The following is a 26,749-nucleotide window of genomic DNA, read 5'->3' on the forward strand; positions in this document are numbered from 1 at the left end:
AACATTCAAGTACTTTTTACTGCTCTCATTAGAAGACTCCACTTTTAGTTTGATGAGTACAGGAGCTGCAGCCTTTGGAAAGCGCTAAGCTATTGGATATAGACTATAGATCAGGAAGTTTATATCTGAATTGGACAGTTGATAATTGTAAAGCAATGCTTCATCTTCCAAATGACCATATTCATGTCAGTAACTCACTCAGTGTTATGTAAAATTCGTGAAGAAAACTTTGTTTTTCTTGGATGCCTCCACAGCGCGCTCACGCGAGACCATGACACATGGGCACCACGTACATGTGTGTTCACGTGCTTTTGCCGGTCTCGCGGCTACAATGAGGTGAGCTGAGCGGTTGCAGGGGTTCGGTACGTTGCTCAAGGGCACCTCAACAGTGCCCGGGAAGTGAACTGACACCTCTCCATCTGCCAGTCCACGATCCATATTTGGTCTGGACGGGACTTGAACAGGCGACCCTCCGGTTCCCAACCCAAGTCCCTATGGACTGAGCTACTCCCGCCCGAGAACCTGGCTTTCATTGCTGCTGGTTCTTAAACACAGCTCCCTTTACTACAATTCATGAAGAATATTTAGAAGAATAGTTTTTTGGATTCTTCTTTCTTCAAAGTTTTTTTCACAAATTGAATGTAACATGAGGTGTTTAATTGATATACAAACGATCATTGGAGGGGTTAAGTATTGCTTTATTACCAAAGATGTTGGCAGAATGTTTGAATAAGACATGGCCTTTTCTCCGCTGTTATTTTTTACATAACAGTTTTAACTGTATTGCATTAAAAGCAGAGATACCATAAACCATTATCGGCACTTTAGTTAAGTGAAACGACACAGAGAGTCAAATTGCATTTACCCTCTGTGATTAAGGAGTCACTCTCAATATAAACTTGGCAGCTGTAGCCTTTGGAAAAAGCCATCAGTGATTTCAACCTCCAACAGTCCTTGAAGTGTCTTAAAGCTTTATTGGATCTTCCAGTGAGATGAAGCAAAAATATGCAAGAGGAACGCCACTGCATTTATAAAATTGAAAGAGTCTTCATGCCAGAGTCCAGCTTCAGTGTGGACTGAATATTTAATTCATGCTTTGGTACCTTTTAGGTTCCTGCTAACCTGCTGTGACCCGACTTATAATTAATTCTAACCTCTGCATGAAATCTGTGCTGTGTCTTTAACCTGTGACCTTGTGGATTTCTTATCTAGACCTCCCAGACTGATGGGTGAAGGCTTTGTGGTCATGCAGTCCAACGATGTTGACATCTACTATTACCAGGATGAACCCGGTATGCTCATGCACATACACACAAAATCTGAAAATGGTAACAAACAAACTTAAAACAATGCAAAAAAAAAAATCTACTGGGAAACTGTCTTTTCTTTGAGGTAACTTTCAGAATTGCCCGGAATTTGGAACATACTGTGTTTTGCTATCTAACATCAGTGCAGCAGAAAAATATGAGAATGTTTGCTAGATGATTATGAAGGAGCTGTATTAAAATAGTTTTGATTGGCTTTTCGTACACATCTGTATTTGTGTTTCATATTTAATGTCAGAGTCATCTAAGGCTTTAAGACTGGGTTATACCAACAAGGATTAAATTTTAAACCAGATTACACTGTTCCCATGGTCATGAAATTCCTGGAAAAGTTATGCAATTAGAAAAACTGGAAATGGTTTGGACAGAATGTTTTGCAAACGTTTTGAATTCACAGTATGTTCATGATAATCCTGAAACGAGTCAAACATTACTTGAAATACGTTCCCTGTATTACTTACTTAATATCTAGTGTTGTGAGCATAGACTGTATATATAGATGGACGGCGTGTCTCCTCTCACCTCAACTGTACAGAAGTGAAACTAAAATATCCCAGTTATGGCCATTTCCATCTTGCTCTGGTGACATCATTCAGAGCCAGCGGTGTCAAATTTCCCGCCCGTACACCCGTCTGACCAATCACGAGCAGCACCACTGAATGCAAACCCGATTGACTCACACAGTTCTCAATCATGTTGTAAAATCACTGTTTTATAGCATTAAATAGCTGTGTCCCATCCGCTTACACGGGGAGGGTGGGCTTTATGATTTTATACTGCAGCCAGCCACCAGGGGGTGATTGAGATATTTTGGCTTCACTTTTGGGGAGCTGGCATGTCGTCCATCCTTCTGTACAGTCTATGGTTGCAAGGTGTGACCGCTGAAATGTCACTAGTATCATTTAATACACATTGGCTTATGCATCTTGCTGGTGACAGAATTGTGTAATGAGCAAGTCAAGCTAGCAAGGGCAAGCAGTTTGCTTATCAGCAAATTTCCTGGGAATTGTGTGTTAAATAAAGTATGGATTTCGAATCAGAATCATGATTCATTGCTGAAGAGAGAGAGGCCGATCCTAGCCCGGCTAAATTGAGGCTCTGCATCAAAACTTTTGACATTGGCAACCTGGGGAAGCGGCTCTGGTCAGCCATGCTAGAGGGAAAAAGGCATTCAGACAACCAAATTCCCGCTCAGTAGAGTACTAGGGCTTTGACTCCGAACTTCGTTATTCAAATATAATTCGAATATTTACAAAAATAAAGATATTTGAACAAGTATTAGGCAGTCCTTAATATTTGAACCTGATATGGGCATTATTTTTTGTAAATGTGTTTGCTTGTAAACGTTGTTTTCAATTTAGATTCCGAGGCTTTTTCACACCTGGTGAAGTTGTGAATTGCGAGCTCATTAGCAAGGCTATTATTGGTCATCTGGGCTCCTGTAGGTGACGTTAGCGTCCTGGTTTGCACCTATTTTGCATACCAGAACAATGGCCGCGACAATGCCTACAACAACTACGCCTGCAACTACACTCCAGACCATCTGAAAAGCAACGTGTGGCGCTACTTTGGGTTCCCAAAGGAACAGGGAAAAATCACGACTAAGGACAAAGTGATATGTAAAATATGTAGGACCAAACTCACATACCACGCGACAACCAGCAACTTGAGAGCCCACCTGTCAACACTACATCCCGGCAAGCTGGAAGAGGAGGAGGGGGAGGGATCAGGGGCGAGGCAGGCCAGAATTGACTCCATGCTATCTCCTTCACGAGACCTCCCGTATGCCCGTCAAAACAGAGTGACAGATTTGCTGACACGGTTCGTTTGCGAAGATATGAGGCCAATTAACGTGATATATGGGAGCGGGTTTCAAGCTTTCGTCCACGAACTAGAGCCAAGATTCAAGATCCCCTGCTACAGGACCATGAATGGTAAAATAACGAAGCTGTTCGACACAACCAAAGGTGGCATAAGGGAAATGTTGCATGGAGAAAAGCTCGCACTGACCACTGATGGGTGGAGTTCTTTGGCTACTGAGTCCTATGTTACAGTCACAGCCCATTTCATCGACGAGGATTGGGAGATGAGAAATGTTGTCCTGGACACGTCTGAGCTTCAAACCGCTCACACAGCAGCGAATGTCTCCACATGCATTGATAGTATTCTACGAGACTACCACGTTGAGTGGGAGTCTGTGCTTGCCATCACAACAGACAATGCGACCAACTATGTCAACGCTGTAGAGAGGTACTTGGGGATCACGGATATCCCGTGCATGGCTCACACAATTAACTTGGCAACGAGAAAAGGGCTTGCAGAGCGTTCCGTTGCAACAACAGTTAGTCACCTGAAGGCTGCCACTCAGCATTTCAAGCACTCCCCTACAGACAGCTACCTCCTTGAGTCCAAGCAGAAACTCCTTGGTCTCAAACCAGTCCAGCTCATCAACGACTGCCCCACCCGCTGGAACAGTACGTACGATATGATCTGTCGGGCAGCTGATCAACAAGCCGCTGTTGCAGCGGTGATAATGGAGAAGAAACTCAGCCGTCTGGAGCTCAGCAGTGTAGAGTGGACCCTGATGGAGAAGGTCAGTAACGTTGGCTAATTATGTTGGGTCTAATAATATTATGTCCCTAATGTTAACATTACCGTTTGCAAACGTAGTAGCGTATAAGCCTAGTTAACGTTAAGCTAAGTTTGTGTTTTGTGTAACGTCGAGTGGCACATAGCCTAACTGCGCTTACTAGTTAGTAGTATAGCATGTTAGCTAACGTTAGCTATCTAACGTTAGTGGCGCTAGGATAAGTTTGTTATTAATTGTGTATTTGTCCTGCAGGTGAAAGATGTGCTGAAGCCGTTCAAAGTAGCCACCCAGGCGCTGTCAACAGAAAACTACCCAACAGCATCAGCGGTACTCCCCCTGCAGTATGTACTTCTGACACAACTCAATCCCTCCACCGATGACCCGGCAGGACTGAAAGAGATGAAAACAATGATGTCAACTGATCTGAAGGCACAATATGGCCCAGACAAAGATGCATTCTTCCTACTGAACACAGCCAGCTACCTCGACCCGCGTTTTCACCGACTGGTTCATTTGGAACCAGTCGGCAACCAAACTCGGCAGGAGGTAATAATGATGATATTATTATCAATAATAAATAATACAGAAACGTTTAAATTATCGAGTGCCTTTCATAACAACTCAAACTCGCTATATAGCCCTACATTGGAAATATAAAAAAGTGCATTATAAAACGTAGCCTAAACAACACATTAACAAAAACTAATTTATTTTTTAAGTCAGACCGAATGAAGATGTTCTCCAAAGAGAAATGATGGCCTACGACAGTGAGCCCCCACCCCCGTCTGACAGCAACCCGCTGTCCTGGTGGAAGGAGAGAAGCCTCAAGTACCCCATCTCGCCCAGCTGGCATGCGGCTACCTGGCAATATGCGGGACATCTGTGAGGGCGGAACGAGTGTTTTCCACAGCCGGGAACATAGTCACAAAGCAACGCTCTTCTCTAGAGCCAGAAAATGTGAATCACCTTGTCTTTTTGGCAAACAACCTAAAAAAGTCTGCAGCCAGATAAACTGTAGCCAGCCAGATAGCCCATAATGGCGAGTTCTAATTTAGCCTAGGCCTACATGTTTGATTGTTGGAGATATAGCCCTGCATCTCGAAGAGTTCTAATCTACATGATTGATGGGGATTGGAGAATGCATCCCGAGTGTTCGATTTACATCTCAAAGTGCCTTGTTCTTGGTAATTGCTGTCAGATCGCTAATCGCTGGTAGGATGTGCTCGTTTTGAATAGGTCTACCAAATAGGGCCTACTTTTATTTATTTTGTCTTTTCAGTACTTAGCCTGACTGGCTTATTTTTTATTTATTGATTTTTTGATAAGAACAGTGGATAAAACCCAGGTCTGACTTTCAATAAAAAAAAAAAAAAAAAAAACAGTCGTTGAGTGTTTTTCTTCTGAAAATATCATTGCCTGCCTATTGACATTGATACACTGCCCTCTGGTGGACAGAACATATACAACTTAAGTTTGATACCAATATAGGTCTTACTGAAGGCATTTGATGGTCAAAATACTATTAATAAATATTCAAATATATTTGAATATTAATATTAATAAACAAACGAACTTCGAATATGATTTTTGGCCAAAAGTCAAAGCCCTATAGACTACCAGGTTGTGCACATATTTCATGCCTACTGTAGGCAGGCCAGATAATGGTACCACCTCTACCAGCATGGCAAGCATTGATGTAGCTGCAAGACAACTTCAATTCACACGCAACCAATACATTTCTGCATCCAATGACCTCCCTTCCTATTTCAAACTTCTTAGATAGTCATGGAAACAGGGTAAAACATGGAAAAGTTAAAGAAAGTTTTGAAAATACATTGGTTAAAATGTATGAGATTAAATCGTAACTTTAAATCATGTTGCATCAACTTTAAAACTAAAAACGATTAAACATAAACCTCTTGAAATGTCATTTTTACTCTAAATCTGAGATGAAATTAAATTTTGTTGCACCAACACTTTAAACTTCAGCTTAAAATGTGATCTGTTATTAACTTTGAGCTTACACTTGAGGAGGTTTTGCTTTTAAATTTGTTGCCTTTTTGAGATGGATTAAGCAAAAATAAATCAAGTTCCTTGAAGAAAGTTAAGGGACAGACTCAACTCAATTGAGTTTTATGATGCTCTCGAATTTTTCAAAACTGAAAGATTGGATCAACTGTCAAATGTGGCAGTGAAAGAAATGCAGCTGTAAAACCAATGCTCCAACTCCTGGCAGCCTGAGATTGTATTCCTCCAAAAGTTTCCAAAGGGCAGATACGGACCTGTTTGGCTCCACTGTCTGCTTGTCAGCGGAGTGTCGAGGGCAATAGCAAATCTGAAGAACTAGTATGTCTCTTCTCTCTAACAGGGGAGACAGCTGCTGGATTCTCTGTTTAATGTTGGTTTACATCAATAAACTTGGATTAAATAAAGGGAGATTCGATTTTAATTGTGCAACAGTGCTCTGCTTAATTTTAAATCTGGATTCACTCATTGTAAACCTATTTTTGCTAAGATTAGGACTAATCAGTTGTTGTTGATGCAGCCCAACCTAAATCTGTCTGTGTGTGTTTTGGTGTGTGTGCAGGTTTGGTGCCTGTGGAGCAGGAGGGTGGGGAGGAGGCAGAGACATGCAGTGAGGGCGATAAGCTTCAGGACCTGCCTCCATGTTGGGGTCTAGATATTGTCTGTGGAAAAGGAACCGACTTCAACTACGGCCCCTGGGCAGATCGTCAGAGGTGATTAATGATCATGCACAGACACACAAAATCTTCTTTTCTTTTTTTTTAGAATTTCAACAAGAAATCTCTTGAAAGTCTGAGCACAGTTTGGTGCATATTACATTAAAAAATTAAATTAATTGACAAAACTGGTATAGATGTGAGAAGAATACTGGACCAATTGCAAAAATTGTTGAATGTCACTTTTACACAAAAACACGGGAAAAAAGAGGTCCAGGTTGAGAAATATAGAAGTTCTCCTTAAATTCGTAAAACATAGCTCTGGTCTTATTTCTTTTGCATATAGTGAAACAGTACAGCAAGACAAATACAATGTAATAGTTGCACAATAACTGTGTTTTAGTCAAGTGAGAATGAGACTTTAGAGTTGGGGTTTACAGATTCAGTGTTGCATTCACGTGAGCTCTTCCCTCTCTCAGGGACTGTCTGTGGAAGTTCTTCCTGCCGGCTGACTACCAGGACATGAAAGTGACCGAGGTCGCTCAGCCGGGAAAACCCAGGCAGATCCAGGCCTTCGAGCTCCGCATGAACATCATCGCTGACGCCACCATCGATCTGCTCTTTACCAAAAACAGGGTGACTCTTGCTCTTATGTGCTTTCTCCTCTCTCTCCTTTATTTCTTACCAACCTCTGTGATCTCGCCCTCTCCCTGCTTCTCCTCTCGTCTTTGTCTTTGTGCCTCATCATGTTTTAGCTATCGATATTGGTTCATGTTTTATGCTTTTTCAAATTTTCATCCTGGAGCAGTGCAGGGATTTTCACAAAGCTGAGTATGTGAAGTGCATACTAAACATCAACATAAATGCATGTTGAATAAAAACATAAAATGGCTAGAGTCAGGGAAGATTGTCATGTTATTACCTCTTTTGAACATATTTCAGTTCACATTATGTGACTCTCTTTTATTCTTTCGGCAGTAAAGCTCTCTCTTTAATTATTTGACAGCTTTTGTGACGGTTCTGTTTGCTCTCTCTCTCTCCCCCATGCTCTGTCTTCATCCCTGTTACTAGGAAACCAATGCCATCCATGTGAATGTAGGTGCAGGCTCCTACCTGGAAGTCAACATCCCCATGACTGTGGGAGAGAATGGTAAGTGTGTGTTTCCGGAAAAAAAGTCTCCTAAAATGCCAGCACTTGGCTCAGTTGCCACAGCAGATGTCCCACTGGCTCACGGACAAATCTCATATAGAAGCACTTGTCAACTCCAACAGTTTTCCATCATTTCGTTATGATCTGTTCACTGACTAATGGCTGAACAACAGACACGATAAGCAGCTTTATCAAATGTCAAAGTGAACCTATACTTCAGGATGTCATAAAGTGTTGTACAACGAAAACTGAAGATTCTTCAAGCTGCTCATAGCAACTTTGGATCTTTTTTTATTTGACATTTATATTTTCTTTGGAAATATAAAAAACCCAATTCATTCTGGTAAACAAATTTAGATGATTTCTATTTTCTATGAAAGATCAAATTTTGCAGTTTTTTTTTTCAGATTTTCTTATTTATTAAATCATAATTCAGATATTGTTTAGGCCTGCTGCTGAGTCTTTTGAGATCGTAGCAAACACCAGTCTCAGTGTGAAATTCCTGGCTGTGAAAAATGAGACAGTAGGCAGCCAGTTAAAAAGCTCTATAAAAACACTGTACACCACCTGCTCAGCACCAAATAGCATACAGACATAATTAGAGACTAGCTGGTGAACATATCGGAGCATTTATCAGCTAACAAGACATATATTGCCCTCATTAGTTGGAGGAGACCAAAACAGAGCTAAAAGAGAGTGAATATTGGACTAACATTCATCAGGTGGACAGAAACATGACTCCAAATATATGATAATGTTGCTCCATGTTACCAAAACAAAATGCCCACTCCCTGTTAACCAGGTGTGTTATGTCACAGCTAATAAAGAACTGTTTTCCACAAGGAATCAGCAGAACTGAGGAGTGTTTTAGTAATAAATCAAAACGAAAAAAGTTGTGTATTTTTGATGCAAAAAAAGTTTTAGAATTCAAAACCAGTATTTCCCATAGTAATCAGGTTGCTCAGAGGGCTAAATTTGCACATATAGGTCAGGATCCTAGTTTAGCCATAGTCAGGAAAACCTAGGTGAAGCAGAGATCTGTTCTCAGATCAGAGGGGGTTGAGTCAAATTTAAAACCAAGACTGGGGCACCTCGGTAGCTCACTGGCTAGAGCGTGTATCATTTAGGCTGACAGCCAAAATTCACTGGGCACGGACACGATGCAAGATGTCAGCGGCAGCATGCCCACAGCAGAGTGCATCCATTATAGTCAACTGGTGCTATGCTGACCACTAAAGCTGCACTTACCTTGGCAGGCACCCTGCTGCTCACGGCTATTTGTCTATTTTTTTTTCTACCTGTGGTTCTGCGGCCCTTAAATAGTTAAAATCTCCATAGAACTGTGTAAAGAAAAAAAAAGTATTATTAGTATTATTATACCAGGGGCAATGTGACGAGGGAGAGCAACGTTGTTGTGTTTTTACATTTCACATTTAAATAAATCAATCAGATCAGTGCATCCTGCAGGTAAAATGATCATACTAATTAATTCAGTATGGTGAAGTAAACATCAAAGATGCTTTGCTTCAAGCTGCAACTGCAGGAACTACACAAACTTAAATGCAGGTTTCTTCCATGATGGTGTCCCCTGGAGCATCCACAATGTTGGGAGCCCCTTTGCAGCGTCAGCAGGTTGCTCAGGTTCACAGGTGTTTCGCCCCTTAACCTGTAAACCTCGTCTGAGTGGGGCAGCGAAGACTGGTTAGCTTTCACCTGCAGAGGGGTTCCAACTGTGGGCTCTTTTCAACCACAGCCATCTTGAGCTGGTCTCGGCTGCCGAGGCAATGTCCCTTGTGGCTTCTTTCAGCTGTTTGGGCTCCAGACCAACCCTCTGAAGAAAATAGCGCACCGATTTTGCCGGGTACCCGCGGCAGCCAATTTCAGTGGGAAAAATGGTTGCATGCCACCCTTTAATGACCGCCTTGTCGTTCAAGTCCTGGTACTTGGCTTTTTTCTGCTCGTGGGATGTGGCTAGCCTCTCCTCCCAGGGCACCGTTAGTTCGGCGACTATGAGGGTTTTGGTGCTCCTGGATAGCAGGAACATGTCTGGCCGGAGGGAGGTCACTGCAGCGTCCTGTGGGAAGACAAGCTTCCTCTTTAGGTCCACACTCAGCTCCCAGTCAGAGGCGCGCTGCAGGATGCAAGGTGGGTTCCCAACCATCGCTCTGGTCCTTGGAGCCTCTTTGCCTTCCCTTACAAAGTTTATTGCTTTGGGCAGTCAGACCTGGTTCTTATTGGCTTTGGCTCTCTGCTGTTCCACCCATTTGGCGATTACCGTGAGGACCTTATCATGTCTCCACCTGTACCGCCCTTCTGCCAGCGCCTTTGGACAACCGGTCAAGATGTTATTCAATGTGCAAGAGGCCGTTCCGCACTGCTTGCAAGATGGATCTTCCTCTCCACCCCAAACTTTTAGGTTGCTTTGGGACGGTAGCAGGTCAGCCACAGCGCGCAGGAGGAAGGTCAACTTCTCTTGATCAGTTTCCCACAGTTCCTTCCAGGACAGTGGTCGCTCCAGTGCCTGGTCCCACTGCATCCACCGGCCCTGGGAGGCAAGCACAATTGCTTTTACCTGGAGGCCTTCTTCTGCTGCCTTGCGGACCCTTTGCACCACGAGTCCTCTCTTGGCTCTGGCATTGGCCTTGCTCCACCTCTTGTTGTTGTAGTGTCCAAGGCCTAAGCGACCCTGGCATACCACGCCAACTATTTCCTGATGCCTCCAGTGAGCTTCGGCCTCTGCCACTGCTTGCTGGGGCTTCCACTTTCTGCCGCATTTGATGGTCTTACTCGCATGTCTCACCTTCCCATCTTCAGACAAAAGGAGTGTGCTGACTGCTCTTGCCTTGGTGGCTTTAAACTCTTCAACCACTGATGAAACTGGCAGGGAAAGCTTGGAGGTCTTGCTGTAGAGATTGACTGGGCTAAAAGATGGGGGAACTCCCAGCCATTTCCGCAAGAAGTTGCTGCACTGTCTCTCCATTGCTTCCACCTGGGACATGGGAAAGTCATACAGCAGGAAGGGCCATTGCAGCCGGGGTATGATGCCATACTGAAAGCACCAGCCCTTGAACCTCCCAAGCAGTTGACTGTTCTCAATTGCCTTGAGCCAGATGTTCAGCTGGGCTTTGGTATTGGTGAGATTGGTTTTGTCCTTAAGGGAGCTGTCATAGTTCTTTCCAAGGCATCGGATTGCTTGGTTTTGAATTATTGGAATCTCTGAGCCTTGAATGCTGAAGATGTTTCCTGATAGCTTCCCCTTCAGAATACTGAGGCTTCTTGATTTCTCTGATTTGAATTGTAACCGTGACCATGTTGCCATCTTCTCCAGTGCAGTCAGGATCCATCGTGTTCCCTGGATTGATGGAGTCATCACCGTCACATCATCCATGAAAGCTCGACAGGCGGGATGTCTCATGCCGTCATCTGCTTTCGGGCCTCTGGATTGCATTTCTCCTGCCTTCAAAAGCAGGTTCATAGCTGCTATGAACAGGGCCACAGAGATCGTACATCCTGCCATAATGCCTTTCTCAAGCCTTTGCCATTTGGTGGTAAAACTTCCCACGGTGAACCTCATTCGCAGCGCGTCCATGTGAGACATCACAAGTCCAACTACCTCTGGTACACCTCTGGTTTACCTCTGGTAAAACAAAATACCCACTCCCTGTTAACCAGGTGTGTTATGTCACAGCTAATAAAGAACTGTTTTCCACAAGGAATCAGCAGAACTGAGGAGTGTTTTAGTAATAAATCAAAATGAAAAAAATTGTGGGGTGGATGAGATTCGTCCTGGATATCTCAAGGCTCTGGATGTTGTAGGGCTGTCCTGGCTGACACGCTTCTGCAACATTGCGTGGACATCGGGGGCAGTGCCTCTGGAGTGGCAGACCGGGGTGGTGGTCCCCATTTTCAAGAAAGGGGACCAGAGGGTGTGTTCCAACTACAGGGGGATCACACTCCACCAGGGCTGCCCTTTGTCACCGGTTCTGTTCATAACTTTTATGGACAGAATTTCTAGGCGCAGCCGAGTGGTGGAGGGTGTCAGGTTCGGTGATGGGAGGATCTCATCCCTGCTTTTTGCGGCTGATGTGGTCCTCCTAGCTCCATCGAACAGTGACCTCCAGCTCTCGCTGGGGCGGTTCGCAGCCGAGTGTGAAGCGGCTGGGATGAGAATCAGCACCTCCAAGTCTGAGGCCATGGTCCTCAGCTGGAAAAGGGTGGATTGCCCTCCCCACGTCGGGGGGGGGGAGGTCCTTCCTCAGGTGGAGGAGTTTAAGTATCTCGGGATCTTGTTCACAAGTGAGGGTAGGATGGAGCGGGAGATTGACAGGCGGATTGGGGCGGCGTCAGCAGTGATGCAGGCGCTTAATCGGTCCATTGTGGTGAAGAGGGACCTTAGCCAGAAAGCGAAGCTCTCAATTTGCTAGTCGATCTACGTTCCAACACTCACCTATGGTCACGAGCTCTGGGTAGTGACCGAAAGAATGAGATCGCGAGTACAAGCGGCCGAAATGAGTTTCCTCCGCAGGGTGGCTGGGCTCAGCCTTAGGGATAGGGTGAGGAGCTCAGACATCCGGGAGGGACTCGGAGTAGAGCCGCTGCTCCTCCACATCGAGAGGAGCCAGTTGAGATGGTTGGGGCATCTGGTAAGGATGCCTTCTGGACGCCTCCCTTGGGAGGTGTTTCGGGCATGTCCAACCAGGAGGAGACCTCGGGGCCGCCCCAGAACACGCTGGAGGGACTACATCACCCGGCTGGCCTGGGAATGCCTCGGGGTTCCCGTGGAAGAGCTGACGGAAGTGGCTAGGGAGAGGACTGTCTGGGCTTCTTTGCTGAGGCTGCTGCCCCCGCGACCCGGACCCGGATAAGCAGAGGACGACGAGTATGAAAAAAGTTGTTTATTTTTGATGCAAAAAAAGGTTTTATAATTCAAAACCAGTATTTCCCATAGGGCCCTTAGTAATCAGGTTGCTCAAAGGGCTAAATTTGCACATATAGGTCAGGATCCTAGTTTAGCCATAGTCAGGAAAACCTAGGTGAAGCAGAGATCCGTTCTCAGATCAGAGGGGGTTGAGTCAAATTTAAAACCAAGACTGGGGCACCTCGGTAGCTCACTGGCTAGAGCGTGTATCATTTAGGCTGACAGCCAAAATTCACTGGGCACGGACACGACGCAAGATGTCAGCGGCAGCATGCCCACAGCAGAGTGCGTCCATTATAGTCAACTGGTCCTATGCTTACCACAAAAGCTGCACTTACCTTGGCAGGCACCCTGCTGCTCACGGCTATTTGTCTATTTTTTTTTTTTTCTACCTGTGGTTCTGCGGCCCTTAAATAGTTAAAATCTCCATAGAACTGTGTAAAGAAAAAAAAAGTATTATAAGTATTATTATACCAGGGGCAATGTGACGAGGGAGAGCAACCTTGTCGTGTTTTTACATTTAAATAAATCAATCAAATCAGTGCATCCTGCAGGTAAAATGATCCTACTAATTAATTCAGTACCAGTTAACAGCCTATACACTTCCAAGTAAAACCCCTGCTCCACTTGTGACGTGTCATGACAGAGCCCCATGTATTTCAGCTCTAATATGTAAAAACTTTATAGAACTGTGTAGAAAATGAGTGCAGTCTGTTCAAAAATAATTCAAATGAATCCCTCATTGTACCAGAGGCAATGCAATGCAGCAGAGCAACCTTATGGGGGGTTTTACATTTCACATTAAAATAAATCAATCAAATCAATGCATCCTGTTGTTTAAATGATCCAGTTACTTCATTAATTACCAGTTAATATAGCCTATGCTCCCAAACCATGCATAACCAGCTGCATTATCACTTGGCAATCCCCAGTACACACACAGTGAATAGGGCAGAAACCACATGCTTCAAATACGAAGTCTGTGTAGCAGGTTAAAAAAAAAAAAGAAGCTCCACCATGACGAGTACATACAAACAATATGGACAATGCATGAGCTTTGTGCTGTATCCCTACTTCAGGTAAGCAGAGCATGTGATTGTGACTAATTATTGTATTAATATTTTACATTTTCACATTAAAAACATATAGGATCTTCTTATACTGTGAGCTATGTAAGTGACATTAGAAACATGCAGTATTGCAGAGATGGAGAAAAGCCTGTGTCAAAATTGATATGAGACTGAAAGAAGTCCAAGACATCATGAAGTGAACAAGACTGCATTGACTTTATAACACCTTGAAGACCACAGGGAATGTCTTTGTTTAAAGTTCTCTGTTTCTCTTTGTCTGCTATTAAACCATGCGCACAGTTTGTAAAGTCAGTAAACTTTATAAACTCTTCTATATGGGACTCCATTTTTAAGGTGCATCACTCCACAGCTCGTGGGTTAAGTGAGGTTAAAGTCAGCATTGATGTTTTCCCCCATCATACAGTAATACAGACTAAAGATCAAGTAAAGCCATCAGATATTAGATTTAAAACCATATCCAGAATAAAACAACTGACTTCAGGGAACCCTGACATTCTCAACACTGATAGTAGGAACGTGTGATAATTTATTGCACTGAGCAGATAATATTATGTCAGTCATCAGTCAGCGCTCTCCTCTGTCTCCAGAAATGTAGTTAACAGAAGCAGCTTTTTCTGGTAAATGACATTATTTGCAAGAAGTTGGGCCTAGCTGTGGGTTTTGAGAATTGATGGCCCTGCCTCTCTGTCTCTCTCCTCTGCCCTCAGGCTACTCTCCTACCATCAAAGGCCAGCTGCTTCACGTGGACACCACCAGCAGTATGCAGTACAGGACTCTTCTGGAGGCTGAGATGCTGGCTGTAAGTAGCAGGCAGTTATACAAGAAGCTTTTTAGTTGACTTTTTGGACAGAAATTTGAATAATTGTCCCTTCTTGATTGACTCATGATGTAAGTGAAAGTTGCATGCAATGCAATGCAATGTCAAACTTGCATACACATACTCCGTGCTCTGTAACACCATTTTCCCGCCTCTACCTGTATTTCAGTTTCACGTCATAGCCAGCTACCCTCGGGTGTGGAACATGCCTCAGTCGTGGCAGTGTGAGATTGAGGTGTACAAGGCCACCTACCACTTCATCTACGCCCAGAAAAACTTCTTCACTGGTGAGTCCTCGAGTAAACAGATGTAATGACTAACATTTAGCACGTAACATTTTAACAGTGAAATGTATAAACGTTAACAAAAAAAAGGTTCACTTCATTGACATTTCTTCTTTTCAGATTTGATCCAGGACTGGGCGAGTGACAGCGCCCCAGACATCTACTCCTTTGTGCCCTATTCCTGGAAGTTCAAGGTCCTTTTCCACCAGTTTGAGATGATCTGGGCGGCAAACCAACACAACTGGATCGACTGTTCCACCAAGCAGCAGGAGAATGGTGAGGAAGATGTTCTTCAAGAGGCATATAACCAAAGGAGCCGCATCTGTTGAATAGTCTAACTGAATTCTGAACTGAGTCAGGTTGAAAAAAAGGTTGTCTACTCTAAGTGAAATTGTAGATTAAAAGTTCATTACATAACTGTCAGAAAAATCCTTGTTGTTAACTGTAGTAGTAACTGTAGTGTTTGGTGTATACTGCAGTCAGCATCCTTCTGCTCACGCTCAGGCTCCGTAGGCATAGCTCCATAGCATCCGGGCATCGGCCAAAAACAGCGATGTGACATACACAAGACTGAACATTGACAAGTTTAGCTGGCTAGCTATTCATCTGTGTTAGCAAGCAAGCTAATACTAGCTAACATTAGCCAGCTTGAACCACAATATAGCAATATATTTCACATGTCACAGGTTGTTGAAGTAAGTATCTCCTCTATCATTGATATTTTTGATGCCAAATAAATAGTTGATGCCATGCAAACAAATTAATGGTGCAGTAAGACAGACGTGTTCTCTTGCACTAGAAATTCTGTACTTGTTCAGTCAGATGCTTAATTTTCTGCATTAAAATCTCTAATTATCTACAACAGATTTCTGTAACAGTGTGCAAACATGTTGAGTCAGACCACAAATCATTGGCTCAGTAGAAACACATATGGATGGATTAATTCTGTGACAATTAAGAAAGGCTGATGAAAAAGAGAGATACACACATGCACACACACACATCAAAAACTACACAAATTAATGATCTTTTAAGTAAATACATAATTTTTTGTCGGCCCACCTAAAATTAAATAAAAAAAGCTACATGCTCAGTGAACAGGAATTAAAAAAAATCTGTGGTAATATGATAAAGTGATTCAGTAGTTTTACAGTTTTACAGCATATTATATTTTTATTTATACTGCATCATTAGTATTAGCACTAATGCAAAAAAACAAAAAAAAAAACCCAGAAATCCATATCTAGCCATGAAAGCAATCATTAAACTTCATCTCTCTTTAACACTGGCAGCTGATGTCCATGACAGGAGACTCTGACTGTATTAAATCATGATATATTGTATATACAGGATATACTCCGCTTAATCCCTGAGCAGGACCGACTAATCAATTGCATTATTGATTTCCTGTAGTGTACCTGGCAGCATGTGGCGAGACGCTCAACATAGAGTTCACTTTGCCTTTCAATGAGTTTGTTCCCACCACCTGCCATACCCGCTTCAGCTTAAAGGTAAGTCAGATTTTAGGCAAATATGATTTGTTCCAAAAACAAATATTTGCTTTTATATTTAAATGTAATTGTAAAGTGTTTTCTTTTCTGTCTGGAAACCATTCCTACAGATGTATGACATGCTACGCCTATGTCCTGATTCAATATGTATTGGAAATTTTTAAGTATTGCAATTTGATATTTAGATTTCTGGCAGTTTTTGTTGACTTTTTAACACTAAATCATAGGAAAAGTTGAATCATACACTTCTAGAGATGGAATACCATCAGACATATTCCCAAAAACGATGCACATCTCATGTCAGTCTTTCTGACTGTTACCTCAGCAGCATCATATACTGCATAGAGAACAAATTAATAGCTTTTTTTGGTGCTATTTCTAGCAGTTTTATTCCTGTGAAACACTTTGTGACCTTGCACTGTGAAAGGTGCTATATTAAATATGCTTGACTCACATAATGCTAAAATGTATATTAAGTCAGGACAGTATATCACTAGCATATCGATATTGTGGTATGAGACCTGTTGCCTTTTCCTGGTTCTAAAGGCTGCATTAAAGTAAAGTGATGTAATTTTTTGAACTTACGAAATTGTTCTAGCTATTCTATTATTTTCCTTTACCCACTGAGTCATTAAATCCACATTACTGAGGATTATTTACAAAAGATCTCATTTTGTTAGTATTTTGTCAAAGCACTAACAGTAAACCCTACAATATCGTGGAATCTTTGGAGACAGACCTTCATTAGCAGCTGTAGCAGCGCCCCAACACCGAGGGTCACAGCAGGCTGGGTCTGAGCTTTGTAGTCTGTAACAGCAGCAACAGAAAGTTTGCTAGTCGGGTGGAGAGTTTGTGCTGGCTGAATTTGAGTTTGCTACAGTCTAAAGGTCCGTGTCCTCAGACTGTCCACCATTTTTTCTTTCTCACTTTGGCTTTGTTTTCCTTGAAACAGATAGGACGTCACGTTACCCAAAGATTCCCACAATAAAAGCAGTAACTTCTATCCACTGCCATAATCACATTAAATTGATTCAGGCATTTAAAAATTGATTCAGAATGTTTAAAAAGAAAAATTAAAATGCTAATGTGAATCTATTTTTTCCCCACCCCCAGTGTGCATACTGTGCTGATTTATATGTGAATACTTTGACAACTTCTATTAAAATGTGTGGGTATATGTGCTTTGTCGTCGTCCCCCCCCAGGCAGAGGACACAGACATGCGACTGTCCCTGCCAGAGTGCCACCCGAGCCGCTACCCCCTCCTTACCCTGGCCAAAGACTACCAGAATGTCAAGCTGCCCCCAGACATGTTCATGCCAGGGGAGAACCAAGGTGCTCCCCCTCCCAAACCCACCAAGTCCCGCTGGAGAAACATCACCCACGCAGAGTGAGTTAAACCTGGCAATGAGTTCTCTCTGGTTGTGGGCAAAAAGTGAGCGTTTTAGCAAAGAGCAGAATGACTCATCATAGTAGCACTGACTTACATCAGTACTTGGGTAAAAATGAAATGTTGCCAAGGTAGTGGGCGGTAATTTCAAGTAAATGGACCACTAACCTTCACTTTTTATGCTTTGCTTAGTTCAGTAGTTGCTGCCTCACTTGGATTTAAGTGAAACGCAATAGCCTGTTTAATAGGGCTTTTTTGGTGTCCATTATTTGAGATAAAGATGAAACTCTGTCTTTTCTTGAAGCTTGTGCCAGGGTTGTTATAACAGTCTTTTTTCCATATAGACCCTTTATTATCTGTAGAACTGCTCTACATCCATCTTAGTCTGCATTCCTTTTGGATAATGCTGCAAAGCAGGGTTTGTTTCCACATTACAAAGCACCTTCCTTAAGGTCAATGAAAGGTCACAGAGATGCCGGAGAACCTTTGCGTCTTGGGTAGCGCATGCATCGTGCCCTCTGTACATGATAACGCAACATTCAGATCATTTATAATGTATAGCTCAGATCCAGACTCTACTGATGCAGCACTGTGAGAGACCCACTTACCCCCCGGGAGCTTACGATCGAATTCTGTCTGGACCAGTGCACTTTGTGCTGCAGAGAAATCAGAGGCGTGACCCATTTGCAGTCTCTTGCCTCCTCTACTGTATGTCCTTGAATTGAACGGTTCATAAAGCGAATGATGTACTGGAAAATCCACTTGAAGTGATGATAAACTCAGCATTATGACTGTACTGAGTGTGTTTTTCTGTTTTTCTTTCTTACATCAGAGCTGGCTGGGTGGATTGCTGGAGTGTGCCCAACTTCTTGCTCATAATCAACTACACCTGGCACCCCATTTATCCCCAGAAGGCTGATGAGCAACTCAAACAGTCGCGTAAGCTCGCTGCTTTAGTATTAGTGCTTTGTTGTTTGTTCTAAAGCCAATCATGAAAAAAATGACTGTGGACTGTGTAACAAACTGTAACTACCTTTAAAGTCCCCCTTCACTCAAACATGTGTTCATCTTCAGGTTAGCCTATGAGCTAACGAGCTAACAAACAATGGAAACAAACGAGGAACGTGCACTTAGTAGAGTTCAGATCTCCCCCAGGGTGCTGAGTCACTGCCCAGGTTGACCATGGCCACTCTAGACATTTCGTATTACTTCAGTGGATGCCGCACAGCGCATTTCAGAAGCATCACAGAAGCTAAGAAAAATATGCGCCCCTTTGAGCATCCAGTTATAGATGCACATTTAAAATATTAGGCTGATAGGTCCAGTAGTTTGCGAGATTATCTGGTGACAGACAGATGAACACACTCACGTGTACACACACAATCCAACACATGATCCTTTTCAGGCTTACACCTGGCAAAGATGCTAACTACACTTACCATTTGGAAACATCTGCTAGTCACTGTCTTTGGTGAGCAACAGACTTCTCATCCTAAATTGGGGTCTGACTGAGGCTCAAACATGTGGCCTATGGCTTAATCTCTCCGATGTTTCCTGTCACGCTAACACTAGACATCTTGATGCCCACTGTTTTTTCACGCGTCAGCCTAGCGCGAGCAGTGCTGGAGAAAGTAGGAAGTGAAACCTACCACAAGCAGTGGTAGTGGGCCGGGCAGAGGCCAGATCCAGAATTTCTTGATGAGGAAAAAAAAGTAGATCTGTTTCCAGCCCCTTTTTTGTAAACAATTATATTGTGAAAACCAGGGTAAACAAAATATACTTAATTAAAACATGTCTAGAGGGGGAGTTTAATATCTTTGCGTAGTCACCGGACTTATGTCTTACAGAGCTGTTTTGTATAATGTTGTCTAACTCACCTGTGATTGGTTTCTGAAGTGTCTGAGATGGAGGAATCCATGCTGTCAGCTCTGCGTCCTCCAGAGCACGCCCCGGTGCACCACAACGCCCCGCCACGCTACACCTCCACATCAGCTTCAGCTGCCCACAGCAGGGTGCCCACTGACCCCTCAGAGCTCCCTCCTGACAGACTTCATGTGGAGATGGAAATGTCCCCAGACTCTCAGATCCTCCTCTATGGGCCTTTGCTCCGAGCACTGATCTCCATCAAGGTATGCGCACCATCTAGTCAGTCTCTAATGACTAAAAATTCTAGATTTTGGCAACACATTGGTTACCAGTCTTTGTGGGGTTTTGCACTCAATGTTATCAGTAGTTTTCTGTAACAATGTGAATGCTCAGTGGAGCTTTTGGATAATAATGAAAGGTGCAGGAACACTATAAAAAATGTTAAGTCCACAGCTGATTACACAGCCCTCTTCTTGGTATCTGTCTTCACCACAGGAAAACTATTTTGGTGAGGACGACATGTACACAGACTTTGAGGAGGCAGTGTCCAGCCCCGTGCTGTCCACCTCCACCTCCTCTGGCCTCGGCTGGTCTCCTCTGGGAATGGAGGACAGCGAACAGAAGGAAGGCTCAAACATCCATCCCCTGGACCTGCGCCCGTGGGACATCACCGTGCTCATCAACCTCTACAAAGTCCACGGCCGACTGCCAATGGTAAAACTAAACACTGCCAGGCAGTTCAGTGTGATGGCTTAGTGAGAATGAGAGACAGGGATCAGTGTCAAAGTATAGCAAATGGGATCTGATCAAAGATTATGAAACTACTCCATCACTGCAGTGTGAAAAAAAAATGATGGAAATGTGCACTGATATACGCATGACATGCAGCAGAGGAGACATGGAAGCAAAAGAAAAGACATGTAATATACGTTCATGTATAGAAATAGATAAAGAATCTAAAGATAGTGCAGACAATTTATAAAAGAGAGCATATAAAACAGAAATAAATAATAAATTGTGAACATTTAAGTAGATGTACAGTTTATTTGGCCTCATTTCTTACCTGGCTCACAAAGAAATTCGTTTTTGATTTTGAACCTGCCGGCCATGCTTTTTGAGTTATGTGTTTATGTTTACGAAAACAACTTGATGCATGAGTCCACATGTTTTCCTACTTTCTCGCTGCCTCCAGCACTGCAGCAGCGAGGGTCCCGAAGGTCCATCAGGCTTCTTGGAGCGGCTGTGTTTTGAGATGAAGAAGGGTTACAAGGAGACGATGCTTCAGCTGCTCCTGTCTCCCATTCACATCTTCGTCAGTGACAACTACCAGGTCAGAAACACAGCTTACACATGTGCCTGATGTGATGTGCTGCTTACTTTTGTTCCATATAGAGAAAAAAAAAGCTTGTGTCCAAAAACAGAAAAAATACAACACATTGATTGGGATGACTTGGTTAAAAGTGACACGTTGACCTCTACATTTATCTTTTATTTTAAATGGTTAAGTAAGGGAGGGTAATCCAGTACAGTAATGTAAACTGCAGTATGTTTCACTCCTCATGTGTGAAAGCAATGAATACACAGACGAATACGCATTAATCTGAAACTGAGAGGGTGACTCAGTCCTTAGAAAATACCCTGAATAAAGCCGGCAGGTTTGAGTTGCATAATGTAAAACATGCTTTTCACCAGCCACGTCTTTGCATAAGCACCTGCATATTGTATAACCACACAGAATGTCTAAGCTTCATCCACGAGTTGGATCCTATTTGCTGCTCAGAGTGAATATCTGTCTCTAATCCCTGACAAAGAATGTGTAGCCATCATCTCTCTCCTCCAGAGATAAAAAGCTTCTTTTTTAATAGCACGTGCAGGGATATTATGGAATGGATTTGACTTGAGCTGTAGATTGCAATGTGTAAGATTAAAATATTAATGTGTGTGTGAACCTGTTCTTTTGCCCCATAGCGTCCCACAGCCGACGGGGTGTTGAGGGACGGCCACCTGAGTCTGTCTGGCCTGCAGATGAGGGCCCACGCCATGTTCTCCGCTCAGGGCCTCCCTCTGGGCAGCGACACGCTGGAGTATGCCTGGCTCATCGACATGCAGGCTGGGGGGCTCACCGGCAGGGTCACTGTGCCACAGGTGTGTGTGTGGGTGTGTGTGTGTGTGTGTGTGTGTATTTGATTGGCGTACTTAAAAAAAAGAGTGATTTGGGTCATGGCAGGGAGAAATGTGTGCAGCCTTAGGTTCTGATTACATCATGGATCTTTAGGTCAGCTTAGTGGGAGTGAGCATGACTGTGGTGAAATGTGTTTTGTAAACCTTGCTTGTTTGAGCAGTATGATCCAACTGTAGATTTATTATGTTTGGCTTAATTTGAGACTGTGCCAGGACGAGTCATACATTTCTGATGTTATAGCTCGTGGTGTTGTTACAGTTGATTGTTTTCTGTTTTAAGGTTTTCCTTGTGATTTGTCCACCCCCACACATATTTATTTTAGTCTTGTTTTTTATTCTGTGCATTTGCCCAAGCAGTAAATGTATTCATTGATTGTTTTGAAGTACTAATGTGTCTTTGTGTTTGTGATTATTAGGTGGCCAGTATGATCGAGTGGGGTGAGACTTTCCTTTTCCACGGAGTGTCCCGAGAGTTCCAGCTTGAACAACCTAAGCCTTCTGTCATCTGCCAGCATGGTGTTGACCGTCGTATCTGCGATGCCAAGGTACTTATCTCTATCAACAGATATCTGCAAATTAATGCAGCATCTGTAGGTGACAGGGCAAGATTTTGTAATTGGAAGCGTTCTGGTTTCGGTTTGTAGTTCAAGTAATATTGACCAATCACATTCTAGCTGTAGTTAGACAGTCTCTGCAGACAGCAAAAGAGGCAGAATTCATTGGCCAGTTTAGCTTTGTATCAGGGCTGCAACTAACAATTATTTTCATTGTCATTGACTATTTTCTCGATTAATCCATTGATTGTTTGGACTTTAAAATGTCAGAAAATGGTGAAACATGTCAGTCAGTGTTTCCCAAAGCCCAAGATGACGTCCTCCAATGTATTTTTTTGTCTACAGCCCAAAGATATTCAGTTTACTTAAGGAAAGAAACAAGTAAATATTAGGGTTGGGAATCTCTCTGTGATAGACAATTCGATACGTATCTAGATACACGGGTTACGATATGATTAAAAAACAATATATTTTTAATACAGAACAATTCAATACGATTCGATACAGTGTAGGAACGATACAATTCAATACAGTGTAGGAACAATACGATTCGATGCAATTCTATGGTTAACATTTGTTGATGTAGACATTAATCATACATTATAAAATAAAGAAGCCAGTTCTATAAAAGTGACATTCTTACAGTATTTTCAGATTTGTAAAAGACCACATCCCCAAGCATTGTTGCTGTATGGCACAGGCAAAAATAAAATAAAAAGTCAAACAACAAAATCACACATTATCTGTGTTTTTGTGTGTACCTTATATGGACTTGAGTCTGGAATAAAGTTTATCATAATGCTGTACAATATAAACATAAAGCAGAATAAAATAATAACATGCAATGTAGGGGCAGAATCTGACATCTCCTGTTATTATTTGATATCATGGACTGTGATGACTAGCAGCTTATCACTGACAGCATATTTCTCTGTGTTTGTTACACTCTGTGTTTGTCATTTATAAAAAGATAAATCACTTTTCGATAATCAATGATATTTCAATGGAATAAATTACTTATTGACTTATTCATACTTCAAAAACAGCATGAATAAGTGATCAACATAGGGGGGATCAAAATAAAATAAATAAATAAAATAAAAATCAACCAGCCACCCTCCTCTGACAAGTAAAGAACAGTCCCTAAAGTGCGGTGAGGTTTGTGGAAATGTGAACAGCTCGTTTCTCCTCTGACACGTCACATACCTGTGTGCTGCCAGGGCTCGCCTGGTATTTCTGGGCAGTCATGACACTGACGAAGACTTCTTGGACCTGGAGCGGGGCTTGTCGGTTGCCAGTAAGCCGTTATCATGCGCCGCCGTATTTGACAGGAATACGTATTTCTGTCTGTGTCTGTGACCCCGCGTTCAACCCACAACCGGCAGGATTCGCCTTTAGTTTCTGCTGTGGCTTGACTGCTCCTTGGTTTATCCAACCAGCATTAGTTTCTCTTCCTCATCTCCACTGGTCAAGCTGGCGCTGATGTTTACATCCATTATCGTTGTCAGTAATGCCTGCTACGAGCATGCCGCCGGCTCTCGCGTTGTTTTCGAGATGCAAACTGTTAAAGTCAGTCAACCGATTGCTAGTGTTGCGATACCCGAATCCATGACTCTACAATCGATTCATCTAAGGATTCATGGCTGATTCGTATCGATTGAGGAGGCTGCTACCGATGCAGCCGTATTTCTCGCTTGTCAAACCGGATATCCGGTCGTATCGGTTAATCGTTCCCGACCCTAGTAAATATCCATATTTAGGAAATTGCAGTCAGAAAATTTTAACTTTTCTTCCTGAAAAAAAAATAAAGGCTCATTGTTGTTAGGTCAATAGCTGATGAGTTCCAAGATTGCCCTGAAATACTGTACAGTCTGAGCCTCATTTCTCACCCTTTCATTTCATCTATAGTAGGTGTCTAGCATTGGTTTGAACTAGTTAGCAGCCACGTGTGTCTGAATCTCACACTGGAAGCTACTAAATTAGCTCATTATGGCTGAAAGCTTTTTTTTTTTTTTTTTGGTAAGATTTCAACGTAGGTCAGAAGAATCTAGTGTGAAGGGAAATGTTCAAATGACATCAGATAATAAAAGGAGCCCACTGCAAACCTTTTGTCTAATGATACATGACTCAGAAAGCAAAGTTTTACACAGCTGAAAGAACTGAACAAAAGAACCAGCCCCTAACACAAAATGATTGATGTACTCGAAGCAGCCATACATGGCGTACATACACAGCACTATGATGTATGAAATAACTTTGAGAGAAAACAAGTCTGTTTCACAAAATGCCTTGTTTGTATGCGAATACTAACAAGGATATTTTTAAAAACTCTGCCTGAGAGCCCTCATTAGTTTCTGACAGCCGAGCAGCTGTGGCTACAGGCTATGTGGCGGTATGTAAACCGCAGCCCCACTAAACTCAAGTTGCTTTCCATGCAACCACTGAAAAAGTTTCTGCTACTAAATGATGGTTATTTTTCAGCTGAGCTGCCTCCCAGGTCACTGTCGCACATCAGAGGAGCTGAAGTACACCATGACCCGACTGGCCATGGACGGAGTTGACCTCTTCGTGGTGGAGCATGGCTGTGCTGCCAACATCAAGGTAATTAGCTCCCACCATTATGCATTGTATTTTAAGTAGGGATGTTTGTGTATAACAGTTTAAAGACGTAATATGTAACTTCTCAACATTAAAATGTCTAAAAACAACTTGGCCAGTGTTGTATATTTTGTTGAGTTGTGCACTCACATTATCTTAAACATTTGTAACAATGTTCAAACCCAGAGAAAACTGTAATTTTATTTATTTATTTTTTTATTTAGTTTTTTAAAAGATATTTTTAGGGTGTTTTTTGCCTTTAATTGATAGGATAGTGAAGTGTGAAAGGGGGAGAGAGAGAGAGGGAGAGAAATGTAGCAAAGGGCCACAGGCTGGAGTCGAACCTTGGCCGCTGTGGCAACAGCCTTGTACATGGAGTGCCTGCTCTACCACTAAGCCACCGACGCCCCAGAAAACTGTAATTTTAATCAGGGACACAGTCTCTTCCTTCAGTTGAACAGCATTTCGCTGTCTTTTGTTGTTGTTTTAATTGAGAGACCCCTAACAGCAGAAAATTTCATACTGTATATTTAAATTCATGTCAGGTTGTGAATCAGCTGTTGGATTTTTGGTATACATAAAGTTCATTTTGCTGTCCTTTGTCCCTCAGACGGGTATCGTTCGCGTAGCCAACTGCAACCTGCACAACCAGGCAGTGGGAGAAGGCATTAGCGCTGTGGTGCAGGACGTAAACATCCGGCAGTACATCGAGCAGCAGCAGCACGGCGAGGCGACCAGGCTGCAGCCAGCTGGACAGGGTCAAGGTCTGGGTCAGCCGATAGGTCTCGGTCAGCCCCCTCTGCTACGACGCTCTGTCTGGCTGGAGGCGGGTTCAGTCAACCTGAACCTCATCACAGCAGACATCGCCCTGGCTGCCGACCACCCAGCCAAATGTGAAGTCCAGAGGCATTTTCTGGAGTTACACGATGCTCAGACCAAAAGGTAGAAATAAAGACGGTCATGTGTTGTTTACTTTTTGAAACAATTCTCAAATGATGTGTGTGTGTGTGTGTGTGTGTGTTGGGGGGGGGGGATCCTACATTTGTCCCTCAGCTACCTCAGAGCAGCCATTTGCCACTGTGCTTCATCTTTATTGTGTTTGAGAATTAATTGAATCGGGACAGTGGTAATATTAAAGCACTGTTTATGAAAACCTTCCTTTCAGCGTAGAAATGACTCACTTGCTGGATGACACCTCTTTATAATGACTCACTGATGCAGTCATAAGATGTTCAGCTCATAATGTGAAGTAGGTCTATTTAAACAAAACAAGATGATTCATTATCTGTCACGTACAGCGATCGTGCTCATGATATGTGATAATCAGTTGGCATATTGGCCAACTACTGTGATAATGAATTTAACATAATTCAGGATCTCATAAAAGGTCTGCAGGGAGCCGTTATCAGTACAGATGTTCTTTTCTAGCTTGTAATTGACATGATGTTTCTTATTACTGTAGCAGAATGCACTGTATGTGGCTTATGAGAAATGGCGAAGTATGCATGTGCATTCATGTTTCTATGAGCATACGGCAAAGGAGAGCCAAGTTCTGGAAACTTAAAGGGTAACTTAGGTATTTTTCAACCTGGACCCTCGTGTTTGTGTCCAAGTGAGTAATAGGAACATGTTTTTTTAGATTGGTCCAGTATTGAGAGAGAGCACTGCAGCCGGCATTTGCACACTGTCAGTGTACATCCATTAAAGTGCTTGTTTGTGACACTGACAGGCTCAGATTGTTATTTTAAGAGCTGAGCGCTCTTGCTTAATACTAGACCAGTTTCAAAAGCTGTTG

At 42.9% G+C, this 26,749-nt stretch overlaps 2 protein-coding genes across 3 annotated transcripts in view; both read left to right on the plus strand.

The window, feature by feature from the left end:
• The window catches only part of kiaa1109 (KIAA1109 ortholog), a 125,482-nt gene that overhangs the window by 15,517 nt on the left and 83,216 nt on the right, over positions 1–26,749 (plus strand). Inside the window, exons 9-25 of the mRNA XM_049595389.1 lie at positions 1,213–1,292; positions 6,503–6,653; positions 7,076–7,232; positions 7,668–7,746; positions 14,463–14,554; positions 14,742–14,859; positions 14,977–15,132; positions 16,270–16,367; positions 17,571–17,755; positions 18,588–18,694; positions 19,652–19,884; positions 20,117–20,335; positions 20,814–20,951; positions 21,590–21,766; positions 22,219–22,347; positions 24,838–24,957; positions 25,565–25,896. Coding sequence (XP_049451346.1) covers positions 1,213–1,292; positions 6,503–6,653; positions 7,076–7,232; positions 7,668–7,746; positions 14,463–14,554; positions 14,742–14,859; positions 14,977–15,132; positions 16,270–16,367; positions 17,571–17,755; positions 18,588–18,694; positions 19,652–19,884; positions 20,117–20,335; positions 20,814–20,951; positions 21,590–21,766; positions 22,219–22,347; positions 24,838–24,957; positions 25,565–25,896 — 2,571 coding nt within the window. The remainder of the gene's footprint in view (positions 1–1,212; positions 1,293–6,502; positions 6,654–7,075; positions 7,233–7,667; positions 7,747–14,462; positions 14,555–14,741; positions 14,860–14,976; positions 15,133–16,269; positions 16,368–17,570; positions 17,756–18,587; positions 18,695–19,651; positions 19,885–20,116; positions 20,336–20,813; positions 20,952–21,589; positions 21,767–22,218; positions 22,348–24,837; positions 24,958–25,564; positions 25,897–26,749) is intronic.
• On the plus strand, positions 1,385–5,026 carry LOC125900404 (E3 SUMO-protein ligase ZBED1-like). Of its 2 annotated transcripts, none has more exons than XM_049595381.1 (3): positions 1,385–3,918; positions 4,168–4,461; positions 4,635–5,026. In XM_049595381.1, the coding sequence occupies exons 1-3, from the start codon at positions 3,082–3,084 to the stop codon at positions 4,668–4,670; spliced, it is 1,167 nt and encodes a 388-aa protein (XP_049451338.1). In that variant the 5' UTR covers positions 1,385–3,081; the 3' UTR covers positions 4,671–5,026. The 2 variants fall into 2 exon arrangements, with proteins under 2 accessions (XP_049451338.1, XP_049451339.1); XM_049595382.1 differs by having other exon boundaries at positions 4,639–5,026.

This window comes from Epinephelus fuscoguttatus, linkage group LG14 (genome assembly GCF_011397635.1).
Source record: "Epinephelus fuscoguttatus linkage group LG14, E.fuscoguttatus.final_Chr_v1".
Lineage (NCBI taxonomy): Eukaryota > Metazoa > Chordata > Actinopteri > Perciformes > Serranidae > Epinephelus > Epinephelus fuscoguttatus.